At 41.1% G+C, this 12,178-nt stretch overlaps 1 protein-coding gene across 1 annotated transcript in view; it reads left to right on the top strand.

Annotated features, from left to right (window-relative positions):
* Nucleotides 1-2,032: 2,032 nt before the first annotated feature.
* Nucleotides 2,033-12,178, top strand: part of PSMD1 (proteasome (prosome, macropain) 26S subunit, non-ATPase, 1) — a gene marked incomplete at both ends in the record, with an annotated part of 57,330 nt that continues 47,184 nt past the window's right edge. Inside the window, 8 exons of the mRNA XM_009705785.1 lie at nt 2,033-2,076; nt 3,157-3,230; nt 3,481-3,650; nt 5,387-5,592; nt 6,900-7,043; nt 7,879-8,105; nt 9,554-9,614; nt 11,357-11,485. Coding sequence (XP_009704087.1) covers nt 2,033-2,076; nt 3,157-3,230; nt 3,481-3,650; nt 5,387-5,592; nt 6,900-7,043; nt 7,879-8,105; nt 9,554-9,614; nt 11,357-11,485 — 1,055 coding nt within the window. The remainder of the gene's footprint in view (nt 2,077-3,156; nt 3,231-3,480; nt 3,651-5,386; nt 5,593-6,899; nt 7,044-7,878; nt 8,106-9,553; nt 9,615-11,356; nt 11,486-12,178) is intronic.

Raw genomic sequence — 12,178 nt, forward strand, 5'->3', positions numbered from 1 at the left:
CTTTACGAGCCCCGTGACAGACACTGGGGTGCTCCTGTGCCGCGGTTGCGAACTGAAGGTCTTCACCTGCTTAAAGCGAATAATAAAGTGTGGGAAGTGTAAAACCGGTGGGCTGTAGGAGGTACAGCAGGGAACGAGAAAGGGGGAAGAGGCAGAGCTGAACTTTGGCGAGGGTCAGAAATGCACATGCCTTGCAGAGGAAAAACCAGCCTAAAGAGTCCAGGCTAATGAATTGTGTGAGGAATTAGATGTTAAATGCTGTTTCTGAATCTACTGAGGACTTCATAGTGTAAGAAAATAGGAGAAGTTTCTAAAAGTACTGAGGACAGAAATTAATATCTGACTGATTGTGGCTTTGTGAGAGAAACAGTGCAGAGGACACGAGTCTGCCAGTAGCGTTGTCTTTCTGAACGCTTTGCTTTATGTTTAAGTCTTGTTTTAATTGAGGAGGAGTAGGAATTAATTTTGGAGGGGTTTTAAAAAGGTAGAAATGGTATGTTGAATAGGAGTGAGATTGCTTCCCCCAATACATCGGGTAAACACAGGAGCTTTTTTCCAAAAAAATCGTACGTTTGGAGTAAAGTTGCAGAAAACAGCTGGAAGGAGTGCTGTGGGGTGGGCTACTGAACCTCCCCCCCTTGCCTAAGGGCCACATCAGTGCTCCTTCAGTTATTGTTACTGACGGACATGTGTCTAACCTGGTTTTAATAAAAATATCTCTGATAATGGAGGTTCTACAACCTTGCTAGGCAAAGTGAATAACTGTGTTACTCTCAGAAAACTTTTATCATCAAACCTCGATCTTTGAATCTCCAAATAAAGCTTCAGCTTACTATTTCTGTTAATATCTGACACAAAGATCAGATTATTCTCTTTCTGCTGGCAGCTGCCCTGTACATGTATGAACTCTGTACCCTTCCTGGATTTCCATAGACTAACCAGTTACAGACCTACAGTCGACCTTCCTAAATCCTGGTTGCTAGACCTCTTTGTTCTTATTGCTCAGTTCTGAACACCCTGGTTTGCTCATAACTCTTGAAACGTGGTGTCCAGCACTGGACACAGCAGTCTGGCTCAGGTGTGTCAGCGCCAAACAGAGGGAAAGATTGCCTAGTATCTGCCAAGAAACGCTCTCACTTACGCATCTCAGTGTGAAGTTTGGGTTCTCTGCCTCCCACTGCAGCCATATGATATTACTGATCAAGTTTCATCTTAATCCACTGTACTATTCTTTCTATATTTGTATATTTTAGTTTTGACCTGCACACTCTCCTTTTAGATTTGTCAAGATCTTTTGGAAGCCCAGTTCAGCCATCCAGTAGGCTTACTGGCCTTTCCAATTTGATGCCTTATTTAGTTTTTAAAAGGTTATCAATCTATCAACAGATGAAAGACTAAAAGCAGTGAATTGTGTTGGGCTTTGATCAGATCCTATTCCAGCCCTTTTGGTTGTGTCCTTGCAGTCTGACAATGAAACGGTCTGTAACCATTCTTCAGATTGAGGTCCCCAAGTAACTGTGAACCTCTCTTTCAGTTATGTCAGTTAAACAATATTTCTGTAGCTGTTTGTAACAAATGTTCTGGGACAGTGTCGGGAGTCTTACGAAAGCTGTGAAATATGACATCTTCTCTTAGCCATGAGGCTTGTTTCCTTGGCATGAATAAAGTTAGGAAGTTTTGACATGATCTTTATGCCCCTTGGGGAAGTGGGAAGTGACTTGCTAGAAAGCAGTCAGGAAACTAGTGCTGGAGCTGGAAGTAAATCCCAGACTCTCTGAGTTCCTCTGTAATATGTTTTCCTCTAAGAAGGATCATGTTTTATAAACAGTGTACCTTTTCAGTTATAAACTCTGAACTGTTTTATGTCATGTTTAATACAAATCTGGATCTAATCTTTGAATTTTAATACTGAAGATTTTAAACCAGCATTCCAAAGACAGCCTTGTTTCCTGTTCTGTTGGTTTTGAACTAAATACCATGTTCACTTTTGAAACAGAGAGAGTCCAAAACTGACTGTGGTCTTGTTTTGCAGCTGGAATTATCTCTCTTCTGGATGAAGAAGAGCCACAGCTCAAGGTAAGCTCTTACATCTGGGAGCAAATAACAGCAAATGCATTATGTTGAGAGCTTAAAATCAGAAATGAGTGGATCTCAATAATTAATGGGTGGACAGCAACAGGTGGGCCCCAAATCATATCTAGCCTGAAAGCTGAAAGGAACGGCTTAAATAACGTAATAACAGATGGCAAACTTCCTTGTTTTGAACATGGATCAAGCTGGAGCTTGACATGCAAAGACGTCTATTCACCAAACGTCCCAGCTCTCTGATGATAATGGGGCTTTGTTACTTAAAAGTGTTCCAGAGACTGCATTTTCACTATGTAATATTCAAAGCTGAAGGACAGCTCAAGTTATGCTAAAAACTTAAGCGATGTAAAACAAAATCAGTTACAGTTTTCACTTAGAAAAAAATAATCACAACAGTAGTATTAGAGGAAGAGGATGGCAACAGAAACTTTACAGTCCACAGAGTATGTGAATCCGTAGGACAACACCAAACACTCAAAGTGGTGGTGTACTGATGATGCTTGCTAGTTACTTGAACAGTTAACATAGCCCCTTTTAGGAGGGAGGTGCATGTTGTAATATTGGTAGTCCCCTAAATGTTTTGCTTGGTATCAGACTTAGGTGGTGATAGATCTGAATGAGCCCTGCTTTTGCACTGAACTGATTACAAATGGACTGGTTCTAGTCCAGATATTATTTATCTGCTAAAGTACTGTGTCCAAATAAATAGAGTTGACTGGCATAGGCCACAGGCCAGTTCTGTGTGCTCTGTAAAGGTTGTCACAAAGTCACTGAAAACTTGGTATTTTAAGGAATTTCACCTGTCAGTCATTTTAGCCAGTCATTCATCACAGAGAGGCCATGGGAAGGAACATCAGGGTTGTCTTACCTGTTAAATGAACAGCCTATTATTTGCAAAGGGCTTGCAAAGATTAGTGTATGCTTGCAAAGATTTTTTTTAAAGTAGAATTTGCTGTTGAAATGGGTTAGTGTTTATGATATCAGTCTTAGATGGTACTTCATTTTTATTGGGGAAAGGTCATAAATGCATTTTTCTTATGTAATACAACTTTTTACTGTGTTTTGTAGGAGTTTGCTCTTCACAAGTTGAATGCTGTTGTCAATGACTTCTGGGCAGAAATCTCTGAGTCAGTGGACAAAATGTAAGAGAAGACATGTATTACTTCTAAGTATTACTGCTTAAAAAGAACATGAGATATGAAGTGGATATAGTTCTGGTTGCTTGATACTGGCTAGTGCGGCATCTAGCTCCATATTTTCCAGAAAGCAATAATATGAGTGGGTGTGGGGTTGGAGCTGTAGTGCCAAAGCTGCAAGTTCGATCAAGCTGTCCTGTGGCTTTAAAGAGAACTGAGTACAGAGAGCTGATGCATTTCTCTCTCTTCTTTGCAGTGAAGTTCTCTATGAAGACGAGGGCTTTCGGAGCCGGCAGTTTGCTGCTCTGGTTGCTTCTAAAGTTTTTTACCACCTGGGAGCTTTTGAGGAATCGCTGAACTATGCCCTGGGAGCAGGTGACCTCTTCAATGTCAACGACAACTCGGAATATGTGGAGACGATCATTGGTAAACAACCATTGCTGCAAAGAAAAACTCTTGTGTTGTCAAAACTACTGTAACTTTGAGATTTTACTTAATTTAGCTGCTTTTCTCCATATTCCTAATCCTCTCCTTGTATGCATTTAAACTGATGCTGCAGCTAATTTTAGGCAGTTTATTTGTGCTTTCTTTCTCCTGCTTTGGGATTCTGAAATGGAATCATAGAATGGTTTCATTGGAAGGGATCTTAAAGATCATCCAGTTCCAGCCCCCTTGCCATGGGCAGGGATACCTTCCACTAGACCAGGTTGCTCAAAGCCCCATCCAACCTGATTTGGACACTTCCAGGGATGGGACATCCAAGCTTCGCTGGGCAACCTGTTCCAGTGCATCACCACCCTCACAGGGAAAAATTTCTTTCTGATATCTAATTAAATCTTCCCTCTTCCGGTTTAAAGCCGTTGGCCCTTGTCCTATTGCTACATGCCCTTGTTAGAAGTCCCTCCCCAGCTTTCTTGTAGACCCCTTCTAGGTACTGGAAGGCTGCTCTAAAGTCTCCCTTGAGCCTTTTCTATTCCAGGCTGAACAACCCCAGCTCTTTCAGCTTGTCTTCAGAGGAGAGGTGCTCCAGCCTTCAGATCATCTTCATGGCCTCCTCTGGACTTGCTCCAACAGGTCCATGTCCTTCTTGTGCTGGAGGCCCCAGAGCTGAAGGCAGTAATGCAGGGGGGGTCTCACCAGAGTGGAGTAGAGGGCGAGAATCCCGTCCCTCGACCTGCTGGTCACACTGCTTGGGATGCAGCCCGGGATACGGTTGGCTTGCTGGGCTGCCAGCGCACTTTGCTGGGTCATGCTGAGCTTCTCGTCAACCGACACCCCTGAGTCCTTCTCCTCAGGGCTACTCTTGATCCATTCTCTGCCCAGCCTGTATTTGTGCTTGGGATTGCCCCGACCCAGATGCAGGACCTTGCACTTGGCCTTGTTGAACTTCATGAGGTTCACATGGGCCCACCTCTCAAGCCTGTCAGGGTCCCTCTGGATGGCATCCCTTCCTTCCAGTGTGTCGACTGTACCACACAGCTGGAACTGACTGAGTTCTGGCATTTTTGTTCCTATTCTTAACACTTATTCTATTGTGAGTTCCTAATAGGAAAATTGCTGTGTTTGTTTATTGTCCCTTTTCTCATTTGTGTGCTAATGTTATTGTCAATTACAGCATAACTTTGGAAATAATTGGTTAATAAGTGTAGCTGTACACCTGAGGGGTACAATTTTTTTTAATCCACCTTTAACAAGACAGGAAGTCAGATTTTGAATGCATGTATGATTTAAATGTCTTTTAAAAGTCTCATCTGCTGGTGTCACTTACCTTTGACAGGATATGATGAACCAGGGCTGGTTTTCAGTCTCCCCAGTTAGTGTTTACAGTGGAGCTAGGAAGTCTCCTACTGCTGTTTCCTCATTTATTTAAAATATCATTCCACTTGAACAAAAGTTATGTCTTTGGTTCCATTTTAAAAATATCTACTTGACTTCAGCACTAAAATCAGAGTTTGTTAGGAGAGAATGTAAGTATCTTCCACTACTATCTGCATATAATGACACAAATAGTTCTTGTGCCTCACCTTTGTGTAGTCTCCTGTATGCAGTATTTGCTGGTAGAATGTGTGTATGCACATACTGGTCTCTTCATCTGTAAAAAAAACTGCAAACATCTAAGTAGTTGACTTTTTTCCTCCCATTTTTGGTCAATATCTTTTCAGCAAAATGTATCGACCACTATACCAAGCAGTGTGTGGAGAATGCGGAGCTGCCAGAAGGGGAGAAGAAACCTGTCGATGAAAGGCTAGAAGGGATAGTGAACAAAATGTTCCAACGGTGCTTGGATGACCACAAGTACAAACAGGCCATTGGCATTGCTCTAGAGACACGCAGGCTGGACATCTTTGAGAAAACCATCCTTGAGTCGGTATGTGCAAGAGGCAGGAGGTGCATGTAGCTAGTCTCTTCCAGGTATGGATCCAGAAGTGAAGTGCAAGATCCATGTTGCTATGGAACTTGCCTTGTTTTGTATGAACAGAATAAAAGCTGAAACTCAGGGGTGCTAGGTTCAACGTGTTCATGGAAGGCAGAGCCACTCAGGGCTATCAAGTATAGAGGGACCCCTACCTTTAAGAAATCCCTGAGCTGCAAGTTGCTGGGAGAATATTCCCAGGAAGCTTGACTGTGTGCCCTCCTCTTAAGGTATTCCCTGTCACCCACTAGCAGAGATACGATACTGGACTAGGCAGACCTTATGTCTGGCATAATGTAAGAACAGCTCTTTTATTTTGTTGTCCCTGTCATCTGCTGTAATTCACTGTGGGAAGGGATCCTTAGGGTTAGGTAAATGTTTTATTTATGGCAGGCAAAACAAAAAAATCCAGTAGTTAGGTGAGCTGCTCTGAGTTTCAGTAAGTGGCTGTGTGCAGTCTTAGCTTGCCCTGACTGCAAGGCAGCATAGTCTGGCTTTAATGTCTTTCACTGAGGGTTTAAGGTAAGTCATGCTACCTAGTACTGGCAGTAAGAGAAGCATGCCTGTAGTCATTTGCAGCAGCTCAGTGGTTGTGTGTAATCTTGTTATGCTGCAGTTATCAGTCATATGCCAGACACGTGGTTTAAATCCTTTAAAATTTACCACTTTTCAGTTTACAGCTTTCCCATATTTTTGGATGCCTCCTATTTCTGTATACAGGAGTGATAATTGTAAAGCATCCATCTTACTTTCTGTGTTCTGTTTGCTGTCCTCTGCATTTACTAACTTAATTGCCCATTATAAATCCCTCATTTCAAATTACCTTTCTGAAGTCCAGTAACCAAATCTGTTTCTCAATCTCTAGTAAGAAATAGGTGTGTTGGGAATCTTTTCTTGGTGCATGGTTTGTTTTGCTGACATTTTATGTTAGTGCAGTGAATTTCACTGCATTCAAGAATGATTATTCAAACAAGAAATATGAAGAAGGGGAAATAGATACTGAACTTTTAAATGAATCTTTTGCATGTTTTAACTGCTGCATTAAATATTGGTCATGTACATTTTTGGTAGTATTTTTTCTTTAAACTGCAATACACCTGCGTATAAGCTTTTCTGAAAATGGGAAGGGAAGCCATGAAGGTTTATATATGCATGTCTTTTGCTCTGCTTTTTAAAATAGAAAGGAGGTACCTTTTATTCTAATTTCTGAATCCTGCTTGTCAGTCCAAACTCAGACCTGATACCCCTGAATTTTGTTTCAGAATGATGTTCCTGGGATGCTAGCCTACAGCTTGAAGCTCTGTATGTCTTTGATGCAGAATAAACAGTTCCGTAATAAAGTCTTGAGAGTTCTAGTTAAAATATACATGAATTTGGAGAAACCAGACTTCATCAACGTGTGCCAGGTAAACTTCTCAGAGTGATGTTTAAAGATCAATCAAAAGTTACTATTCTTTAGATGTGTTTGACTTGACATCTGCCTGATTTCTGGTTTTTATTCAGTTAAATGAAATACCTTTTCCTGGTTGCGTGCTTCAAGTATGTATCAAAGTGAGAACAGCTTGAAAAAGGCATGCAGATATTGCACATTTGGTCAATTTATAGAGGAATAAATATGTTCAAAGGCAGTTTGGGGACGTAGACAACTCTGACAGACTATTTCAAGCCTATGTAGGGACTATCAGATGGTAGGTTCACAGATTGGAATTTTATTTATTCATCCAAAGAACATTCACAGTGCTTTGTTTTTTGGTAAGGCATTGTCTGAAAGTGTTTAGGCAACCAGTTATGAAGTTACTCAGACCTTTGCCAGTCTTGCTATGCTGTGTGCATGTGACTCAGGAGTGTTATGCCTGTTCCATTTTAGCTGAGACATCCCTACAAAATGATTTATGCTTTTTAATGTGCTTTTGAAATTTCTGTGTTTAGTAGGACAACATTGTCAATTTCCAAAGATAAAGCTGCAGAAATGGGAAGACTTGGATGGTGTGTCTTGAATTCATAATACTTGGTCTTGTTTTTAAACTGACCTATGAAAACTCTTCAAAGATTTCTATTATCTCCTCTGAGAGAGAGAGAATTTTTCTTTCTTTGAAGGGGTGTCTATGGAAGCAGCAGATGAGGGAATGGGGAAAATGGAGTGTGGTGTCGGGTAGTGTTACTTTTTCGTTCTGAAGTATATATGTCTCCTGAGTTTTAATTTTTAAAATTTTTTTTATGTTCTTCCCTTCTCCTGCTCAGTGCCTGATATTCCTGGATGACCCACAGGCTGTGAGTGACATCTTGGAAAAACTGGTGAAGGAAGATAACCTTCTCATGGCCTACCAAATTTGCTTTGATCTGTACGAAAGTGCTAGCCAGCAGTTCTTGTCTTCTGTGATCCAGAATCTCCGCACGGTTGGGACTCCCATTGCCTCCGTGCCTGGATCCACCAACACTGGCACTGTCCCTGGATCAGAGAAAGACAGGTAGGGAGATTGGCTTCAGAAGAGGTGTAGTTGTTCAGTTACAGTCTTGATCTGATGGAGTCTCTTGTTCTGTATATGTGAATGCCCATTACAAGCAATTGAGTTACTCCATGAGTTATTCCTCAGGGTAATAGACAAGATATGCTATTTGCTCAAGGCAAAATTGTATATTGCCAGAATCTATTGTTGTTTCAAAGAATGCATTTTCCTTTGCAGTTGAGGTAAGCATGGTGCAGTTACTGTGGCTCAGCTAATGAGCAGTAATTCATAAGCCGTAGTGTGGATTGCTCAGGAACACTCTGATGTTGTACAGTGTTTGCAGCAACTTGTAAAGCTAAGGAAGGAGAGTGTTCAAGCAAGAAGCTCATCACAGTGATGTGCAAGTTTGGTTTCACATCATAGCTTCTGGTCTGCTGCCTGCTTGTGGGAAGACTCGGCTCAGATAATATGGTAGGGTCATACACCCTTCGGTACTTGCACTTGAAAAGAGCTGGTTCAAATCTAGTCCAAGTTTCGTTAAAGTCCTGACATTTAAAACTTGTTGAGGGGTCAACATCACTGGATCTTAGCTTCAGGAAGCCACTGTGAAGAAAACCAAAGCTGGCAGTAACCTTTCCATCTTTATTTCTTCTTTTGATGGCTTACAGATAATTGACATAGTTTTGTTTTAAACTTCTGTTTTTAGAGGATTGGCTAGTCCCTACTAAGGCTGCTGCCCAGCTCAGCGGCAGCGTGGAAGAAGTTTGTGCTCCATGTGCTCTTTATTCACCAGAGCTGTCATGTCTGTACACAACCTGATCCCTGCACTGTCTTTGATACTGTGTGGTGGAGAATGCTGCCCAGATCAAGGGTGGTTAAATATAAGGGCTTATGCAACTGTGAATAACTGGGTCTAAATGCTTTTGAATCGGCGATACAGGCGTAGCAAGCATTCTCCTCTCTTCTTTTCCAGTGAAATAAAAGGAAAGACACAGAATGATTTATAAGTCAGTCTGTGAAGCATTAGGACAAGGTGCTAACAACAGCTTAATATGTTTCATTTCCATTTCAACACTCTAGCATCCATCCTAATAGTGATGAGCTCAAGGCTTCTGGGTGAGGATATAATTATCCTTACTGCTTTGTTTGTTGACTTTGTTTTCTCACCTGTCTCTGCCTGTTTATTCCCTACAAGCATCTCTGTTTTTCTTGTCTCTATAGATGGAATAAAAGGGTGGGGTTTTCAAGGCCTTTGTCTTCAAGTTCCCTGAAAATTGAATTGGGGAGGAGTTTACTTCTCAGCAGTGACCTCCAGATAGTCAGCCTTTGTCCTGTCAAAGTCCTATTTTCAGTCATCATCTCAAAATCCCAGGTTTCTCTTTCAGGACAGTGTTCAACCATAATTGCAGTGCCTGACTGGTTACAAGTGATGAACTGGGTTGCATTTTTTCATTTTTATTTTATTTCAGTGATGCTATGGAAGCAGAAGAGAAACCAGGAAGCACTTGTGTGGGGAAGTCTGCAGAAATTGTGAGTGCCATTTCCAAAATATGCCTTGCTTAGTTTTTCTTATGTGTTCTCTTTGAATCTCTGGGGTTTCTAAATTGGTTTGGGTAATGAAGAATGGAATTCCACTTCTGTCTTGCTTGGAGACAATGTGACAGATGATCTCTGAAGACCAAATATCTGACAGTCTGATAATCCAGCAGTTCAGATGATGAAAACTGGGGGAGAGTGGGAAGTGGATAGGTTTTGAGAGGATTTACTGAGCCCCGAAAAAGAGGACAGAGGATCTGGCTCATGTGTTTGGTTTTTGTTGATATTGAAATAGTTAACTCATTCCAGAAGAAAGAGCTTAAAATTTGACTGCTGCTGAGAACCTTAGCTGATTAATTAGCTTGATGCATGTTATTGTTTTTTTTTGCCTTGTCCTTCTGAAATCTGTCTGTGATTCTGGCTGGATAAACTGATGCTGTTCTGCAGAAATAGCAGGAGGGGATGCTGACATAACATAGTTTCTTTTCCATGAAGGACAAGGTTGTTGCCTCTGTCTAGCATGGTGGCTGTGTTGCTGGGCCAGTTGGTTACAATCTTTTTGTTTAGTTTCTTTTCCCAAATATTGGAGAAAGTAAGTTCACTTCTAACATGCACATACAATTGCATTTCAGCATGTAGAATAGCTAATGCAATTCTGACACTTCTAATGCTGAGGAAAGGAAATGCTACTGGAGAGGAAAGTAAAACTCAAGACAATTTTTTTTTTCTTTTTCCCCATGGTGCATGTTTGCAAACTAGACTTGGGAATCTTTGAGAGATTCTTGCTGATCACTTAATTTAATCAAGGGCAAACAGAAGTGTTTTCTTAGAATCATATTCCACAAGGAAAACAAAAGGCATCAAGTTTCTTGGCCCATCAAAGAACCTGTAAACAGTGCTTTTGTGCAGGAAAGGTGTCTTGAATCCGTTTCTGCTGCATTGGCATTGGTGTGTGTGCCAAGGGACAGTACATAAAAACAATCTATGTGGCCAGAAATGTTCTTGAGCTTAATCTTCCACAATCCAGAATGCTGACTACAAAAAGAGAATTGAGGGGATTAGTTTAAGGACTGAACTACTCACGCTTGGCTGGTCTCTGACCTGCTAACAACACCAGTTCAAAGAGCTGCAGTGTACTTTTCACCCTGCTCAGAAGGGACTTCAGTTGGAATTTAATCTGTGGAAATTCTTCCATCGTGAGGAAGAAGGAGGCTTTCTCAAAGAGCTCTGGCAGATGAATGTATTAGAAATTCCTAGTTCTACTAGCCGTTGTTCTAAATAAAACCTGTAGTTCACAAGAATGATGCTGCAGCTCAGCAGAGTCATGCAAAGTTTTGTAGCTTTGTGGTCCTCTCCATTAAAACTTCCATAGAAATACAACTTCACATTTATAAAAGTGATTGCCTCTTGTGGGAGATTCATTGTATCTCTAAGACCAAACAGCAGTTTGCAGAATATCAGATGTCAGTCATTCCCTTTTGCTTTCAATGAAAGAATACATTTCTTTTCAAGGAGTCTCTTCTCCCATCTGCACTGTTGTGTGCAAAGGGACTTGATTATCTGGGAGGTTTGGGCTTGTGCAGCAAGGGCAGAAACAATGTCCTTTTAGTCCTAAAACCTGATAGATTTTGGAATATGGTGATGAGAACATACCAGAGTAGCTTCTCATGAACTGTATTTTAACAGAGCCATAGTTGGGTTCTCATGTTTTTTCTTCTTTTTGCTTGTATGTGAAGAACCCAGAGCCTAAGGACCAGATCTCAAAAATGATTAAAATTTTAAGTGGGGAAATGGCCATTGAGTTACATCTGCAGTTTTTAATACGAAACAACAATACAGACCTCATGATCCTCAAAAACACAAAGGTAAGAGGCTTTGTTAGATATGGCTGTCTTGGATTCATCTGATTCATCCTGTGTTTGTTTCGACCACGTTGCTGTTATTTTACAATGTTATCTTATGTTTTAGCGTGGCCTCCCTGGGTTTTGAGGATACAAATATGTGCTTTAGTCATGATAAATTAACATTTAAAACTTCAACCTGGGAGGCTGAAGAAGAGCTGATTGCACCTAAAGACGGCCGTATATATAATCAGATCATTTCAACTTACAGCTAGTAGGACCTAGTGACAGGCTGTTATTAGTGTGTTGGTTTTGGTTTTTTTCCCCCGATTGTTTATAGAAATGAATCCTTTTCGTCTGCCTTTTTTGGGTGGATTTGTTTTCCATCTGGTCAGTAAGATGGACGAACTCACCTTCCAGCTCCATGACTGATCCATTGCAAATGCTGCTGGTTGGGGAAGGAGAGAGTCAGCCAGGACTGTAGGTTACAGTATGTTGATATCTTGATTGAGGTGTCTTGTGAGACCAGACCTTCAGCTTGGCTGAAGGAACCCTGGTATGTGCTCGATTATTTCTGCAATGAAGACAAAACTGATCAGATATTGTAGTGTAAGCAGTGCCAGTGAATTGAGTAAAACTGTTTTTGTTTTCGAAGGTGTTACTCAAGGGTGGGCAAATGAAAACTTACAGGTAAATTAGACTCTCTTAAGCTAAATG

The sequence above is a fragment of the Cariama cristata genome, unplaced genomic scaffold, assembly GCF_000690535.1.
Source record: "Cariama cristata isolate BGI_N322 unplaced genomic scaffold, ASM69053v1 scaffold11048, whole genome shotgun sequence".
Classification (NCBI taxonomy): Eukaryota; Metazoa; Chordata; class Aves; order Cariamiformes; family Cariamidae; genus Cariama; species Cariama cristata.